Source organism: Agelaius tricolor, unplaced genomic scaffold, assembly GCF_023055355.1.
Source record: "Agelaius tricolor isolate 1412-34295 unplaced genomic scaffold, bAgeTri1.0.p SCAF_13, whole genome shotgun sequence".
NCBI classification, from domain to species: domain Eukaryota; kingdom Metazoa; phylum Chordata; class Aves; order Passeriformes; family Icteridae; genus Agelaius; species Agelaius tricolor.
In genome coordinates, this window is record NW_027269273.1 from 19,334,715 (window position 1) to 19,354,104 (window position 19,390).

General features: G+C 41.7%; 1 protein-coding gene across 2 annotated transcripts in view; it reads right to left on the reverse strand.

Annotated features, from left to right (window-relative positions):
* Positions 1–19,390, reverse strand: part of ARHGAP22 (Rho GTPase activating protein 22) — a 121,419-nt gene that overhangs the window by 88,741 nt on the left and 13,288 nt on the right. For both annotated transcript variants that reach the window (XM_071439051.1, XM_071439052.1), the window contains exons 2-3: positions 18,452–18,651; positions 14,401–14,488 (exon numbers count right to left, since the gene is read on the reverse strand). In XM_071439051.1, coding sequence (XP_071295152.1) covers positions 14,401–14,488; positions 18,452–18,651 — 288 coding nt within the window. The remainder of the gene's footprint in view (positions 1–14,400; positions 14,489–18,451; positions 18,652–19,390) is intronic.

Below are 19,390 nucleotides of genomic sequence, written 5' to 3' on the forward strand. Positions count from 1 at the left end.
ACCCGCCGCACGCACTCGCGGGGCAAGCAGGGCTGCCCCGTCACACCGCGGGGGGAGTTGGTTACCTCTGGGCTCCTCACGGCAGCCTTTGCAGGAGCACAGCCCCATGGCAGGTGGCAGCGTCCCTCGCGGCCCCGGCCAGCCCGCTCCCTGCCAGGCGGGGCCGCCTCCAGCATCCCTGGCAGCGGGGCGGGCAGCCGGGCCAGGGCTCCCGAGAGGCTACGCAGGGACAGCGCAGGTTGGTGCCCTGGAGCCTTTGTCGCCCGTATTTCCAGCCGGCCTCGAGGCAGAACTCGGCGCTTCACGGCTCCCTGCCCCTTAAACCGCACTGGCTTATTAATTATAGTCACCCTTGGAAGGGTGAGAGCCACCGGAGCCTGCTTTGTGCGAGAGGCTCTCAGATGGCCAGAGGGCAACAGACGCCCAGCACAAACCTTCAGTGTGCATAAAAAGATACCAGATAGACTATTTCACCTCTTGCAAAACTCTCTCACGACAGGACAGGGTCATATGGTATATCCCCCGCAAGAGTAAACACCATATATCTGAGTCTCCACAGAGATACTGAGTGTTACAGGGACCTTGCATTCTTGCAAAGGTCAGCGCTGCTCTAGCAATATTCAGAAGGCTCCTTTACACACTCACTTTTAATTGCATTAACCTAACTGAGTCACCAGCCAAAACAAGATAAGCTTTTTGTTTTGGGATGAGGAAAGAGCAACATCCCTAGAACAGATGTTTGCTGGATCTCTGGTCACTCAGTGCTTGTTCCCTAGACCCTGCAGCACTTCACTTCAGCAGGGACCCTGCTTATTGAAGCCCCAGTGCCCAGGTGCAGCAATGCCCTGAGCACTGCAGCAGAGACACAGTTTGTTTTATACACCAACTCACAGGCAAACTGGCTGCCTTTGCAAAGCTTGGATCAAGCTAAAGAGTTGTATGGCACAAGAAAGTGACTGAATGATGAAGTCTTTTCCAGGCTGGACACTGCAGAAGAATACACTCTTTGATAGCAGTATGCAATGCACAAAAATTAGTTCGGGTGGGAGGGGAGAAAGCTAGACAAATAGAGGTTTGGGGGTGGGGGAGGGAACAAGGAGCTACATCTTTCAATACAGTTAAAATACCAGAAACAGCCTGAGCTCAAGAACTGATCTGCAGCTCCAGCTCCCAGTACATATTTCAGCCTCTTGAGCTTGAGATAAAGTTCTCCAGAATGGACTTCCAGGAGAGAAAATGAATGACCTAAAGGGTAAATGTCTACCAGGTCTCCCATCATTAAAAAGAAAAAAAAAAAAAAGAAAAACAAAACAAAAAAACTAAAATAATGTTCTACAGAGAGAATGTTCTGCAGAGTATTCAGCTGTTAACTGCACACTTGAGCAATCCCAGAGTATGAGCATTCATTAGTTAGCACAAAAAACCAAAACAAAACCAAATCCCACACAGGATAGAAGACAGACAGGGCAGGAAAGCTTTCCCACTGCCACCAAACACACTTGAGGAAGTTCAAGATATTCCTGCAAGAGGACTGAAGGAAATCCAGTATTCCAGCTTTGCTGGTACCAACTTGTTCCTCTTGGATAGATGTGTGAGAATTCATCTCAGTTGTTTTGTTGAGCCTCTAAACTCATCAGACAGTGCCAATAGCTGACAGCTGCTTGGAAATCCATCTCTTGTGCAGAGCGCTCCCTTGCCCTTGTACAGCAGCAGAAACTCCCCTTTTCTCTTGGCTAGAGGGTGATCTGATCTCACCTGCTCGAGGGGCTGGACAATCTCCTGGCAACACTTGGCCATTTTGTTTTAAAGCAAGCTCCAGGCAGCTCCCAGCAAGGGGGAGCTTCCCAAGCTCTGGAAAAGCCAGGTGTTTGCTAAGGCACTGTCAGAGCAGTGGCAGATAACATGGATGGAGGAAGCACCCTCCTCTGCAGCTGTTCCAGCCTGGCAGCCAAGTCAGCTCCATGGAAAGGTGGATGCTGTATGTCAGAGGAACCCCCCAGACTACCTACAAGATCCTGAAATTGGAGTATTTAGGAAGTTTTAGGACTATTACATATATCACTTCACATGGACAGGTGAGGCTGATGAGGGGTTTGGCACACGTGCTTAGTTCAGACAATCAATCTGACAGCTTCAACAAAGCATTTCAAGAATTTTTTTGGTTTTTTTCATTTCTATTACTGAAACATTACCGGTTTAAACTCTCCTTATTTTCACAAAATATTTAGAAAACTGACAAAAAGTTTGTCTTACCTTTTGAGTCAACCACGCATGTCTTCTCCTTAAGACACCACCAAGCACACACCAACTTTAAACTAAGATTTACAAAACTGGGAGCTGAGAGTTCAGTGTCTAAAGTTGGATTTCAAATGCTAAAAAATTCGGCTGATCTTTCAAAAACTCCAAGGACTTGACAGATCCCTGTAAAATGAACTGGAGCAGACTGAGTGTCCTAAGAGTTTTTGAATAATTCATCTACTTTGCACTTTTTTTTTTCTCCAGCCATAGCTCTTGGTTCCACCATCTGAAATTCTTGATTTAAAGTTTATTTTCCCTCTCATTTCTAAGAAATACAGTAGTGTATTGCCTGCCACTAAAAAGGAAAGCCAGCTGCTAAATTCTGCTGTGTGAAAAAACAACTTTTATATTTCTTGATAATGCTAAACATCTGGAAGCCAGAGGTAAAGATTTCAGTTTTAGTTAAGCCAACCACTTATATTCTGCAGGAAAAAATACTCTAACCAAGTAAATTTTTAAAAATTGCAGGATGGCAGAGGAATAGGTTATTCTAGTTCAATGATTCATTGCAGACATGACAGAGTATTAGTGGTTGAAGGTATTTATTAATCATTCCTTTACTAGGAAACAAATGGTTTTTGTGATTCCCAACTATATCAGTTACACCTCTAGAACTGGGCAAGCAATAATTTTGGAATCTTTTTTAGACACAAGTCCAGGGTTACATAGCTTTGGGGATTTTCCTCACCATTTCCTCCCTCCCAAAACAACTCATCTGAAGAACACAAATGTTAACACCACCTTGCATCATTACTATTAAACAGGTGAGCTGGGCTTCATAGAGAATGGACCTAAGCCAGCCAGTATGAAATATGCACTCATGAAGAGCTCACAATTTGTACTAAGACCCATGCTCAAAATTCAGAAGAATGTGTTGGAATTTTCAAGCTTGGCCAATAAAAGCTTGTTTTGCCTAATCTGTAAAATTATTTATACTATGATCTTCTCCATATCAATCAAATAGTTTGTAAACCAGGGCAAATTATAGACTTCCTCTTCAAAAGTTAAAGCCTTCATAAAATGAAAAGTTTACTTTCTAAGTCAGATTCAGGCTGGATTATTCCCAGGATTTCCAAAATACATGGTGAAGCAAGTAGAAGTGGCTTGCCAGGCCACAGTGGAAACACACTATGACTCTCCACAGATTTCCAAATAGGCATTGGACTCAGAAGAAAGAAGAGACTATTCTGGAAATGTAATAACAGAGGTAGAAGAGTACATTACAACCAGTCTTAGTTCACATATATCTAAATACTCTAACCCCCTTAAAACCCACTACATTTCTTATAAGAGTCTGAAACTACAAAGTGAATTTTCTAGCCTAGTACTTATTAATAAAGTGACATGCTACCTCCCCTAAGGTTTTTCCTGTGAGAGCAGAGCAATGTAAACCATCCTCACCCTTTTAAACCCCAGTCTTCATCATCCCCTGCCCCACAAATACACACTTCTAGTATGCTTAATATAAACTGCAAAGGAAATGTTTTTGAAAACTCCAGTTCTCTGAGCTCCTAAGACTCTGAAAAATAACCTGCTGAGAGAAGAATTAGACCTTCATGGTTTAAAGGAACAATTTATAGTTCATCTGTTGTTCACAGAAGACATTAGCACAGAAAACATGAGTTCAATGTAGATACATCACCAGACTGTATGAGAGACAGCATGAAAGGAAACATTTTGTATTCACAGGTTGCCATGCCCCAAGTGACCTTAAATGCATTCCTGTTAACCAGGTTAGGCTAAGTTTACAAATGAGCACAGATCTGTTATGAAAAGGCTCACAGGCTTAAAAAAATAAAGAAAAAAAAGAAAGGATCAAAAGTCACCTGTTCTGCCTTGTCCTATTAAAGAATTTCTAGTCCAGAAAGAGTCAAAAGACACCAAGTTTATAAAAAGTTCTTCTGATTTGACTTTATCCATTGCTTTCTCTTCTCCATCCAATCACAGCAATTCCAAGAGATATTCAGTCAGACCATCTGACACTCCCATGACAATAATTTTCACTGGCATTTGGACATTTTTTCATATTAATGGAATATGAAAATGGCCATGTTTTAGGAGATTCACAAGTGTCCACCTTCTTTGCTTTTTCCTTCAATTAATGACTGTGCAGCCTAAAGCACTTGTGAAGTGCAAAAAGGAATTTCCTGAATTCTGATGAACTGAAAAAAATTAAAGAATTCTAGGTGCAGGCATCAACAAATGAAGAAAGCTTGGTTGGAAATTCCAATACAGATTTAGCCACACTGTGCTAGAGTACATCCCCAGGTTTTTGCTTCGAGGGCATTAGCAAGCTCTTGGGCCTCTGGCATTGAAGTGCTGAGGGAACACAAAAAAATCCCAAATAGCCAAGCCTTACACATGGACAAAGCCCCCTTTTGCAGCTGGTTGTGGCAGAGCTGCCATTGTTACTGTTCCATTTTTGGCAGCAGAAGGGCAGTTCTGGCTGAGTGCTAGCACAGCTCTCAGCAGCAGGTAGGCACACGGGCTGCCATCAGCAATTCCTGCCTGGCACAGCCATGGATCCACAGCTGCTCTTGTACAGCTCACACCAGCTTAGAGCCCAAAGGGGAAGATCAGCTAAGCACACAGATTGTGAGAAGCAGCTTTACTGCAAATACCTGAAGGCATCTTGCTGCCCTCAGCCCTCAAAACTGCTAAAAGGAACTCTTTCCTAACAGATCCCAGTGTACACAGAGCAGACAGCCTACTATTAATGTATGCAAGCTTTTGCACTCACTAACTTCAAAGAATCCTTGCTTCTAGAAAAAGGGGAGGATCTGCTTTGGCTCACAGAGAGACAACTCTTCACTGGCTGCAGAACTTAAAGCTAATGGCATAGAGGTCTGAGCTTGATAAAAATATCTGGACTCCTATAGCCAAGGATGTCTTCCTGAAGGCAACTAAGAAGTAACTCCTTATGTATAGCTTAGTATATTTATTGAAGTTACCAAGACCAAAGCAGAACCCTGTGCTGATGTTGGGATTAAAAATGAAGGCAAAACTGTGCTTTCCAAGAGGAAAGAGCTGTAACTTCAAAATGCTACTAAGGGAGAACACTGAATTTCTTCTCACTGGTCCTCCTCAATCTTTACATATTCCCTTCAGTAAGACAGTCACCTTACAGGCCCACAGCAACAATTATGACACCTTCCACAGACCTCCACCAGCTTCAGAACCAGGGCTGAGGTGCTAAGGTTTCTCTTATCAAGTATGATCATAAGCACAATATTTCCATTTGTACTTACTTCTCTGTTCTCTGCTGTGATGTGTTTGGGTCACAGAACTAACTAAAGGTAGGATGTCTCCTTCCATGTTCTAGAGTATTGGCACCACATGACACTTATGATCTGTGCCCAAGACCTATACAGGACACAGGGACAGAAACAGGCAGTTGAAACCTGGTCTGTCCACTCAAAGTGGACCAGAATTAATTTAATCTGGAATATATCTTCTACTGAACCCTTCCAAAAGACATAATTTTGAGTCTCTGATTCATATACAAACCACACATTGTAAAAGCAGAGCCTTTGTGGTCTCTGTGGAGCAGAAGGATTCTCACACAATAGTGATCTTTGCAGACATTTCTCTTTGTGTTAATAAAAGTAATCTTTCTCCTCATTACACTATTATGCCAGTACAGCTTTTCTTTTGACACAATTATACTGGAACAGAATTACTAATATAGAGAAGGCTCTTCATCTCTCAAATTAGCAGTTGCCAGAGTGCTCATAAATCTTCATAGTAAAATACACAATCCAAAATTCAGGGAAGCAACACAGTTTGCACAATTATCCTTCAATGCAAATAATACATGGTCAGTTTTAACAATCTTTCTCTATTGTCTTACACACACTCCCTTTTAACAATATACTTTTGATTTCACAACTCTTTTCTTTGTTATCTCAAATTCCTCCTGCCCCTTACCCCAAGTTTTCATGTCTGTCTGACAGTTGGTGGTTAAAAACAAACTCCAAAACTAATAACAGTGCTTTAGGGGTCCAGGATGATACACAACATTTCTGATACCATGTGGAAACATGGGTATCAACATCTCAAGTGGACTTCAATTAGAAGAACAATGGACTCCTGCTAAGATTCAAAGGCAGACTTTGAAAGAATGTGTCTTTACAGGCCTGTGCACCTGCCAGAACAGAGACAGAACACACAAACTTTGATAAGTAAACATTTAAAGTCTGTCAAAAGAAAAAGCTGTATAATGACCAGTGACCTGAACTTTGGCTTCCTAGTGGAAGACATCACATTCATATCAATTAGAACACTTGAAAAAAATTAGGAATATTAAGCTCATCAGAATGTACTACACTATACAGACCACAGTCCTGGCCCCAGCTGCCTCACTGCCTTTAGAGAACACTACATTGAGCAGAGCCCCTGTGATGAGTACAATAGAGACACTGTGAAGATTATCACAAATTTTAGGGAATCAAGTTGTTGTAATGCTAGTAAATTCAACATATATTAGCCATAAGGGTACTCAGCACTCATGCATTCCCCACAGTGAAACAATACTTGGATAACCAGCGCAGGGAGTTAAATCCCTTCCCAGTAAAAAAACAAACACCCCCCAAAAAAGCCCAAACCACAAAAAATACCAAACAAACAAACCAACCCTCCTGCATGTTCTCCAGCTGGGTGTAAGGTATGCTACCCCATAGGCAATACATCCTTGTCATATTTCCTCCTCCCTGTGAAGTTCAAAAAGCCCAGAGCAAACAAGTTCTCACTGATAGCACGCTAATTATCCCTAAGCCATTTCAGACAAATACAGAGGGGGTTTTGCCTGTGAACCCTCTCTCACAGGTGTTTGACAGTGGGCCAGCTGCCACTTCAAACTGGTACTGGTGCATTCATAAACATCCCAGACAGCAGTTTCTCAGTTGTTTTCTCTTTTGGATCCTGGATCAGCACACTATCAGCTGCACCTCCCTTTCCCCCCCACACTTTCTGTGGGCCTTGTAAGAAGGACCTGTGCTTTAGTTTTCTTACCTTTGCTTCCCAGGATGATTTCCACATGGTATTTCCAAGTCAGTGTATTCTACTGAGCAGTTAAGGTGCAGCACTAACAGGTGCCTCAAAAGGGTGAGTGGTGCTGCCCTACAGGATTGCCAGTATCACAGAACAGAATCACAGAATCATTAGTGTGAGTCCAACCTTTGACTGAACATCACAATGTCAACTAAACCATGGCATTAAATGCCATATCCAGTCTTTTCTTGAACACTTCCAGGGACAGTGACTACACCATCTCCCTGGGCAGCCTGTTCCGAGGCTTGACAAGACTTTCAGTGAATAAATTCTTCCTAATGTCTGCCCTGAACCTCCCCTGGCACAGCTTGAGGCCTTTTCCTCCTGTCTTTATTTCACTTCTGCCAGAATTTAATGTGTGCTGTGACATTGCCATATATCATGTATCTTATTTTACTTCATCATGCTAACCTAATAGAGTAGTTTATTAGCCTCAGAGATCCCAGACATTGCATGAATCTTGTGGAGGATTCACCCATTGTTATTGCAAATGGGAAAACAGCTCTTTCTGGGGCTGAACAAAACATAACCCATAACAGCAGCAACAGAGCACACAAGCTGTAAAACGTCACTGAAGACTTGATTTCTGACAAACTAGCAAGAAATATAGAGATGGTACTACAAAACTGAGCATGCTGACAGTTTGATAAGCAAATCTCTGTGTAACAAAGCTGTACTTGCATCAGAATACTTTAAAAAAAAAACCCCTCTACTAACTACACATGCCTTAGGACTTAATACATTATCCTCAAGGCAGAATATTCAATAGCAGAACTCACTATGGAAGGTCTCACCAGGAAGTATTCCAAATCTTACCTAATTTGCACTGAAAAATCAACCTGAGGAGATCAAATGATGCCTTGTACATTTCCACTACAATGTGTCATCACACTACAAAGCCATATTTCTATACCCAAAGGGCAACCTATATAAAATGCTATATTTGTCTTTCAGGAACACAATGGGTTAAGGAAGACTGCTCAAAACCAGTCAGAGGTTACATGTTAATGATCTGCACTAGCAGAAAACCCTATTCATGAAACTTCTAAAGTCTCACGCTCCTTTCACAGCAGGCCTTATGCGAATGCAATTGAAGTTTTTGAAACCATCATTCTTTAAAGCCAGCACGTGCATTAAAGACAGCTAGGTGCTACTGATCAGGGATCAAATGCACAACTTCTCCTGGAAGCAGAACACAGGTATGCTATTGCAGCCCATTTCCAGTCCTACTTTCAGCTGCCCATGGCCCCAGAGCACAGAGGGACTGAAACAGTACAACTTGATCAAACACTTCTAATAAAACAAAGGCTGGATCTTGTTTATTGCATGAAGCAGGATCATTACCTGCCAAATGCAAACATAAGCCTTGGGCATTGCATATGCTAGGGGAAAAAAGAAAACAAAGCAAAAAGCAATTTACAGGCTGCAGGTGCCTCCTGATGCCCTTCAAGATGTTTTAAATTGATAACATAAGGTGAGCCAAAACATTCTTAACTATCAGAGAGCCTCATCACCCTCAGGGGAAAAGAGGAGCCCAATAGCCTTTCTGCCCAAAACCCTGGATGCAGTCCCAAGACCTTCACCTGCAAGGAGTCATCACCTTAAGCAGGCAGAAGAGGATTGGTCAAGCTGTAGGGATACAGCACTGGACTGAACACAACACTTACTGAAATCAGTAAGGTTACATGAACTGAGAGCAAAGCTCAGTCCTTTTTTTTTTCCACATTCTCTTTTCATAAGAATTCAGTGACATGATATAGTCAAGCATTCAGGGAAAGTACAGATCAGAATATCAGTAAGAAGAGAAGCCTTGCTTACAGGAGATTTGAGCTGCTAGCATTTATCTGCACAAGGGAAATGAGGGACTCCATTAATTACTCAAGTACCAGTTCTTCAACTTAAATCCATTAGTAAAACAAGCCTAAAAATACTGGCACCTGATTGATATTTCCATTGAACTAAAGGAAGTTATCAAGGTCTGGACAGGCCATGAAAGCTATTTTTTCAGTTCAATAAAAGAATCTCAGTAGAATTAAGAAAGGAGTAATCCCAAGGAAGCTATTTTTCCTTTTGGAAAATGCCAATGCATTAAAATTGCAAAATTTTGAAGATACATATTTTTAAAAATAAGTTTAGCAGACTCAGAATGGGGAAAGAGGAAAATAGTCAGACAGATGCCACTAAATAGCCCATAAGCACTGGGTCAGTATGTTAATCTGAAACAGTGGAGACCTACATCCAAGTGGCTGCCCTACATTACTGTGTGTGTCTATACAGAGCACGTTCTCTGTTATATTACAGTTTTAAGACCAAAAGAAGATTGAAATAGGCAAACAATATGAACTTGAATGTTTTCAAAGACTGTTGATTTTGGCATCTGAGACAGCAGCTGTACATTGTGAATTCATGGAGTGTGTTCAGTATAGAATATTACAGAATCACAGAATATTCTGGGTTGGAAGGGACCCACAAGGATCATCAAGCCCAGCTTTTAAGTGATTGGCCCATAGGGGCATCAAGCCCACAACCTTGGCATCATTAGCACCACGCTCTAACCAACTGAGCAAACGTGCAGGAATGTATTCAGTACTGCATTCTGCCTACAGAGCACAGCATTGGCTTCACAGGCTGGGCAAAGACGTCGTTAGGGAACTCCTGGCTGCTGATTTGCTTTGAGGAGACACGAATGAGCAAAACAGAGTGGTTAGTTTGCTCCGAGAGGACGAACTCGCGCTCCAGGGATTCAAGGCATTGCCACCACAGACAGCGAGCCCCAGCAGAAGCTGGAAAGAAGCAGCACCATCTAGTGCTCAGGAGAGACGGAGCAAGCAGAACAGAGAGAACAACGCACCAGCACTCCCAGGCACAGAACTTCAGCATACACGCTTCCAGGGAAACTCAAACTGCTCTTGAGCATAAAAAGACACTGCAGCTGGGAAAAGGCAAGGAGATGCACTCATCATCATCTGAATGTTAGAACGTTATTACCTTAAAGGTCTCAACCCAAGAAAAAATGTAATAATACAAAAAACTGTTTCCAGACTATGACTGCAAAGAAAGCATACAATTTTATCATTCTAGGCACTCCTTTGGAAAGGCAATTTAGAAACAACTTTTATTGTTTCTCACCCCTCAATAAATGGAAAAGTCTATCTTATGTTCCAAGAGACATTTAGGTTTTTTAATGACTTATAACTGCATGCTCTCAGCTATGCTCTGGACATCTACAAGTAATAAACACAGATCTGACAGGGCCCTCCACTGCAAAACCAACACCACCAATCTTCTTGTCCAGGCCAATGCAATGCCATGGACATGGTAACATCCACAGCTCTCTCTTGCTAAGTGTTTCCAGAATTCACTGCTGCAACTACTCTGTCTTAAACTTCCTTGTAGGACCCAAAATTACTTTATTTTGCTGCCATTTCCCCAGTCAATATGGTGGATGCCAAATCACAGGAATCTAAATATACCTCTCAAATATCAACATCATTGCATATTTAGATATGCACAGTCAGTTTTCAGCTGTAGACTTCAGGAGAAAACTTAATTACCAATGGCAAACTCAGGATCCTGCTGTTAATTGGAATTGCAATTTGCATTGAATAATAGAGAACACGGAATGATTTTCAATGTATGAATTTCTAATTTCTCCTCCTGGTATTTTAATTACACAGCATCTCAACAGGAACTGAGATTAAAAGGCCACAAAAATAGCTTAATTGGTGTTGATCACCTGGGATGCAGAAGTGTACCACAGATCAGACTGCTCTGTGGGCACCGTTCCACCTGCTGGTACAAGACAAACAAGCTGCCACTCCAACTTCTCTGTCAGATACTGTCAACAACATAAATGGACACCTACAGAACAAATAGACAACAATTACTGTTCCTGTAAGAATTAGGACTCCTACCTTCTTATTCTGCCTTTCTTGATTTTCCTTCTTGTTATATAGCCCAACCAAGGCCATGAAGTAGCTCCTGCATAAGCCCTGCACAATGTTTCTGCATGAGGCATTTTATTTTGCCCCAGCCTAACTTCTGGCATTATGCAACCACTACTCCATCTTTGAAGGACTCAGTATTCCATGCAAGTTCCTTTTGTAAGGGCAAGTTGCCTATGGTGAATTCAGTCTTTATAAATAACTGAAAGAGCACACCATAGAGAACTGACTTCTAAAGTTTTGAAAATAACCTTTGACATGTAAATCATGTATAAGCAGTGACCCTTGCTCTGGCTAAGTCTGCAAAAAGACCAAGGTAACAGCTATGAAAAGGAATTAACTGCTTCACCAATGAGAGGGCTGTTGCTAACTCAACTGGAGCACAGAAAACAACCTGAAGGTGCAGCCAACCTGCAGGTTTTCACCACCTTAGTTGGATTGACCTGAAGTCCAACTGGTTTCAGAACTTTTTTTCAGTCATGAGAGCTGAAATGAAAGATATGATTAAATATACAGAAACAAGATCAACCCATTCAGCAGCTGTTTCCAATGAAAATATTAAACTCATTACAAAACTGCACTCTATTCTCACAGAAACCCTCAGCTAAGAGCTGTCACTGTTCACCTTGGCGAAAAGCACCATGGCAAGAAGCAGGAACTAACTATCATCAGTGATAAGGGACATCAAAATGTGTACCATGAGTACCTCCTAACTTCTGAACCTTTTTACCATTCCCCTTCTTGATTCTAAAAACCTTACTGTATCAGGAAATCTCTGTCTGCAACGAACTTGAGCATCTCATAGTGCTGCAAAGGCTGGGGAATGAAACTAGGTAGACATTAAAACATTGTTTTCTAAAAGGTGAGACTTCAGAAGCACTTAAGTCGTCAACATTCCTTAAGACTTTCTCAGAGCTTAATCCCTGTGGTTTCTTACAAGCTGCATTACACCACTCCAAAATGCACTGTAACCCCAGGTCAGCACTGAGTTATTCTGTTGCCCCTGGCAACAGCAGATGCTGTTTTTTGTTGCCAGATTCGGACTCCTCTCCCAAACAACACAGATCATTTCATCCATAAATACCAGCTGCTGTGGAATGATTACCCCAAATGGTACAACATTTGCACTTGACCTCATACTACCCTCATAACTTTACAAAAACATCCCCCACCACCTGCTAATGTGCACTGGAGTATGAGAGCAACTTACACCCACAGCTTACCCCACCATTCCACTCTGAACTTCTATGATGGAGGGAAGCATGAATGGATTCAAAAGGGTCCAGAAATTTACACAGTTTCCCCAAAAAGGAATATAGAGAATATATTTCAGGAAGTCCTGTGACCAGATCTAACCCTGGTTTGACTGTAGAACTGTTCTGCAGCCTCTCATGTCCCTAGTTAACCCTTCTCCCAGCTGCCCTATACAGCTTAGAAATGAACTTGATGAAACATGAATAATACACAATGCCCATCATTAGTTCTTGTTACTCAGCAGAAAATCAATACAGGCTCTGTTACAGCACAGGACATGCTGTTACTCCAGTCCCTGCCCTCTGAGGGAACAGCTCTCACAGCCAAGCTTAATACAGCCTGCAGCACAGGAAAGGTGGCAAGATCACAGCAACAGTTGCACAACAAGGACGTTGAATACCTTAGCCAACAATCACAAAATAGGTTTTTGGAGATAACTGGTACCACAGACTTTGGAACCCTTTGGACATTTCTCAGATCTCAGCCTCTTCTCTTTGCCAGATAAACTGGTATCAGCTATAGGTACACTTTAGGAATGTTTCACTCCGTTCTTAATTTTGTTGGTTAAAGCTTTGATGCTTACTAGCACAGTAAAACCCTAATCTATACTTGAGCTATTGAATGTACCTGTATTCACAACATCCCCAACTTAGCTGTGACAGATTTAAAATAATATCTTACCATTGCTATAGAAACTGTAGAGTCCTAGCTTATAGTGGGATAAATGAAACACAATTAGGCAGAAATGTGATCATGGCCATACATCCAACACAGGGAAAGATGGGCAGTGATGGGAAATAGAGATCTGGGTCCTGCAAGATCATTTGTGCTGCCCTTCCTATCTGGCATCTGTTTCAGAGCTGTTCACTATGTGGGTGTTCTGCAGGCTGGCAGCCACGCAGAACACGGTCATTTCAGAACACATGGAAAAAAAAGAAAAGGTATTAATGCCAAAACCAGCACAGAATAAATGTACTGTGAACAAATTGGGCAACTCTTCGGGCCACATTCTGCAGTGACGTCTGCGTCAATCACATTCTGTATTGACTGGCTATTCATGGTGGTTTTCAATATTTACTATCCATGTAGCAACTAAGTTAACTACAAATGGGATTTAGCATAAGTTAGGGAAAACATCTTCATTTTGCAGACAATCTATGTGCAGGGTTTGAACACAAATACAACAACAACAAATATTCCCAAATACAATCAGAACTGAATCAAATTGCTCCTGCAATATGGAACTTAATTCTAAATCTATCTTGGAGATACCAACTCTGTCCCCAGAAAGCATTAATATGGGACCTAAAATGACTGCAAAAGTTTTACATTAATACTACCGTGACAGATCATTAGATTTTCTACCTGAAAAAATTTCAACCTCACTTCCATGCTAGGCCATTTATTTTCTTAAACCTTTTATCCAAAAGGGAAGTGTTTTGAAGCTTTTTGTCTGCACTCCCACCCACTTCCCAAAATAATTAGTATACATGAAAGAAATTGCATCCAGATACCACTTTTCCTTAAGTTCTGTGCCTGTTTCTCCTGCAACAACCAGAAGAATGCATCCATAGAGAGACCACACAATGCTGCAAGAAAAAAGCCTCTCCAAACAGGAAAGTCAAGGATCATGATGCATCTCAACTACTGTTAAATGAAAATGAGGCACCACAGCAGCACTTATATCCAGAAAAAAGAACACCATGTAGTCAAGTCCCCTTTCTCAGTCTCACTGGATAATCTTGCCAGTGTATCAGAACATTCAGGAGTGATCAATACACCTCAATTACCATTAGTGACAACTGATGGGAGTGATGTGATGTTGTAGTGAAAGCACAAAAAAATGCTGGCATACCTGGAGTAATTTCAAACAGATGTTTCCCTGGTTCATCAGGATTAGGTGGCAGCTCGTTCACCTGACTGCCTTGCAGTAGTATCAAACCCTGTAATGGACACAAACATTAGTGAAAAGGAAAAGGCCTCTAAAAGGGTAAGGAAAAGATAATAAAATGCATAGTAGAACTCAAGTCCTGCTCATCTACTGATCCCTACACCTTTCCACAGTTCTGAGCAAGAAAATATTTGAGCTGGTCGTCCACCTGCTTCACTGTCCTTTCTCTCACACTGGACACTGCTGGTTAAGGCTGTTTCCTCTGGAATAACACTACTCTGAGCATGCAGAAATGATTCTCCCTGGTTTCCATACCTAATTATCCCTTGCAAGAGTTTCATCTCACATTACACCGACTCTTCTGACACCCTTGAATTTCTGGTTGCAGCATGCATTTGAATAAAATGGCTGATTTTCCAGAGATGCTCAGTACACAGAAGTTCCCAGGGAAATACTTGAAGAGAGCAGATAATTCAGGTTTGAAAAACAACAGACTGCTTTTTAATCCCAAAGACTATTGCTTCCCTAGAAAAAACCTGAGCCCCTTTACTTCCAAAGTTCAAATGCTGCCAGTATTCAGCTTCATTTCCATTTTGAGCCCAAGCATAATTAACACAATGTATTCCAGTTTGGGAACTCTGCATAGCTGGTGACATAGTATCTTCAAAGTGAACAAAATCCTCTTAATCTATGGAAAAACTGAAAAAGACATCACAAGAAGCTCTTCTCCAGTAACCTGAGTGAAACAAGCATTTAATTTCTGGTATTTTAAAGGGTTTCCAGCTAACATTCTTCAGGACCTATGCACAATCAGACAGACTCTGGGACTCTCAAGAGTTAAGCCATGAAGAAGGTAATCAGCAGTTCCCACTCCTGCACTGAACTGCCCTGGAATGCAAACAGGGTCCAAAGCATCTTTTCTTGATGAACAGAAAATGAAGAAAGTTTCAGTTGGGTTTTTCACACATATCTCTGGCTGATGAGAATGTAGCTATGTATGTTTACTGATCTGACAACAACCAAATCCAAGACACACAGGACCATCATAACATTGGTAATCAAAACAAATTCCAGTTATGCTATTTGTCAGCTTCCAGATCCACATCCAATGGAGTAATACAATTAGTGTCTCATGAGACAGACAATCCAGAATTTCAACTTACAGAAGACAACTCATCATAAGAGCTTTGCAATCTTCTCTATAAACAGTGAAGCCAGATGTGTTACTTTGCATTGTCACTATTCAGTATAGCTTCCATAGATTTGCTCCTCAGGAATACATCCTCCTACAAATGCTTTGTTCAACAGAGTCAAGGCTCAGCTCCTGTCCCCTACCCAGTGTAAGTTGTGGAAGGACACCATGGAGGAGGGCACTTAGCAAAGTCCATGCTGAGTGGTTTCTCAAGAATGGTGGTAAGATTTAAAATTGAGGTAAAATAAGTTAACACAACAGGATAAGCCTTCACCACCCTTACCTCCCAATCCTGTTGCCCTGCAATTTGGCTCTGGGGTTCACTGAAATTAGAAGATAAATTGAAGACATTCCATCGATAACAGGAAAACATAGGAAAGGCAACTTGACAAAAATGCAGATGCATCTGAATTCCAAATGGCATCAAAAAGTATTGCATAGAACACCATCTTTAGAGTCCAGAACACATTCTAGAAAATTCTGCAGCTTTCTAAAGGGCAAAATTCAAGCCCACTGCAGATGCATTAAAGCCTTTCATCATGTCAAGTCAATACTCAAGGAAGGGTTAATCAATCAGCTGCACAGTGGCTTCTTTTCCCCTGGAAACTGGGGAGGGATGTATGCTCTCTCCTTTCCTGGGAATAGAAACAAGCCCAAAGCTCCTTTAAAAACACAAACATATTGACAGAGTCAGTAGGAGCATCAAAAACTCTTTGCAGGTCAGTCCTCCCTTCCCCCTGTCCTCACGGGGCAAAAAAAAGAAAACTCTGCAGAAAAACAATGGCTGCAGATCCACCCTCTAACCTTTGGTCTCTGATGGAGTGGGCTGTGCAACTGCAACTGTCATGTGGCACACAAATAAAAACTGAGTACCTTCAACAGTACTCAAACCATTAAGACAACAGAAAAATTCGACTTCACTCCAGAAAGCCTGTGTGATTCTCCTGCCATTAGATTACAATTCCACCTTTTCAGCAATATTATTAAAGGAAGAGTATCTGCAGTTTCCTCTAAGAATCTGAAACAACAGGTTTTCATAAAAATAGGCAAGGCAACATCCATGAAGAAAAAGAAGTTGTTTCATGTTTCTCTTTTGAAACATTATGCCATAAATCTCATTTGACTTTATCAGGTAAACAACAAGAATACAACTCTCTTCCAGACTATGTAGAAATAATCAAGTAGGTGGAAGATCAATGGGAATTTCAGTGAAACTATTGATTTAGTTCTTACATACAAGCTAAAGGCCATACTTAATAAATAAACCAAAAATACTTAAATTAGGCATGAGTACCTTTAGGGCTGAAGAAAATTAGGGATTAATATCAATAACAACTGGAGAAAATATCTTCAAAGCCTATAAAAAAATCTCCCTACAACAAAGGGTCTCAGCTGTCTTCCTAAGGTGCATGGGCACACCTGTGCCATTGCCCCTTCATTCCAGAGAATCCCAAGCCACAGCTGTCTCTGAGTCCCACAAGTACATCTCACTATGGGATGCATGCAGTCCTGGCTGGAGTCAGATGCAAATCCTAATTTGCAACTATTACAAGAATAGTCAGAACATAGTCCTGTATCACCCTGTACAAAATATCTTCCCACAGTGATAAATGTAACCCTGTGCCCAAAAAGAGCCAGGGTTAAAGAGACCCTTTACAGCCTGACTGCTGAGGCCATTTCTTCCTCATCATGTTCACTGACATGGTTCAGAAGTGCCCAGCTCTCCCACATGCATTGCATATGGAAGATAAGGTGCCTGGTTTGAAAGTGCAAAATCCATCTGTTGCTGGAAGCATCCTGAGTAATCAACTTACATCATCAAGTTCAAATCTCTCTAGCCCTTACACAGCAGACTTTCCATAATTATGGACCAAATCCCTGATCAGGAGAGTGCAAGATATAAGATGCAGTCAACATCCTCATTCATCTACTGTATTTATGTCAGACCCACAGGGGAATATTAATTTCCATTCTCACTCTACAATGAAATTTATGTGTGACAGTCAAGCAGGCAGCTGCATCAAGCAGTTTAATAATTGTCTTTAATGAGTGTGTGGATGGTGATGATATTACACAGGCTGACTGTCACTCTGTAATGCCTGTACTGACTCATCAGGAGCCAGCAGCACAGGGACATTGTCTGGCTCATTCAATTATGTTCCCTCTGTTCAATGACTCTGGTTAAAGGCCTGACAGTCAAAACAATGTCTTCGTGAATTATGATGCATAATCTACTACAGCAACAGGAAAGACCTTAGCTCAAATGCTCTGAGAGAATTTTTCAGGCCTTAGAAAAACATGAATAAGAAATTCTTTGTCTCCTCTGCAAACTTTAGCCCATAGCACAGCACCCACTCCCTCCTCCCCACTAAAACACATATTACAGCCCATTCTCAGCATGTAGCCAAACCTACACACTCCACACACACAAGCCAGCTCTAAGCAGCTGTTTCACCTCATGGCTAACAAGGATTAGCTGGGAGATAACAAGTCCCAGCTGAGCAAGAAGGTTAATCACTCCTGCCTCAGTAATATTCAACTCCATAGCTCTTCTTGTCAAACTCCAGTCTCACAGCTGACTATACTAAGATCTGGAGGTCAGCATGCCCTAGTGGGTAAGTAAGCACCTTCTAACCTTTTCCCAAGCTCCACCACTTGTCTGGTAGTAGAAAAACCTCCCTGCAACATCTCATGCCTTTGAGCCTCCTTAAGTGTGAATGGCTTTGGTGAGGACAGAAAACATCTGAAATGAGCTGTCAATCCAAGCACAGCTGTGATCACACAGGAGTCACAACCACAGCTCCTGCAGCTCTCTAGTCATACCTGAGGTTTCGTTTCCTCTTCATCCTTGTAATAGAAGAGCTGATCCCCACGCAGCACAAACCAGCGCTGCTGCCAGTTCTTCATGATGCTCCTCTGCTTCTTTAGCCAGCCACACTTCAGCACACGTTCCTGAGGGTTTGGGGAAGATGGTCTGGAGGGAGGCCCAATCTGTTCACCCATCACCAGACTCCTTGACCGGGCTGAAAAGGCAATTACAGAGCAAGTGAAACAAAGAAACAATAGCAAGAACACTCAGAGAGGCTAAATAACTGTTCCACACTTCCTCCTCAGATATGGACAGACATGTTTCCTTCTTGAACAGGTACTTGTTTTTCAGGGTGTACATTCAAATTCATGACAGTTAAACACAGGACAAACATCACCTTTTTTGGCACTTCTCACTCCAGAGTGTCTAAGGAGACATAACACCTCCACTGAGGTTCCACTGCTCATACAACCATTCTTTGTGGCAAAAATCATCACTGCCTCCCAGCTCTACATGGGAATAATGATATTGCTCTCTCCTAACAGGATACTTGCCTGATGAGGATTTGCAGATGTATCGTGAGGGGGCACAAAGAGAAGAAGCGAGTATAAAAAAATATTCTCACTCCAGACACTACCAGTCTGGGGGGGATTAGCCAGGGAACCCAGCTGCCATAGGAGAGAAAAAAATTAAAAACTGAGGAAAATTTAAAAATAGAATTGTCAATCAAAGTAGTGACTGTGATCCATACAAAAGACATAGAGAGAACACAGCTATCCAGAATTATTGAAGTCATCTCTCTCTTCAGGGCATTCTGACACTGAAGCAGAAAAACAAAATTAAAAAATAAAAAGACAAAATAGAGGAAAAAACCAACATGTAAATCTGAGGAAGGGTTTCAGAAACATAAAACAAGTGAGGAAAAGTTTAAGAAATAGAAAAAAAGTCTATGA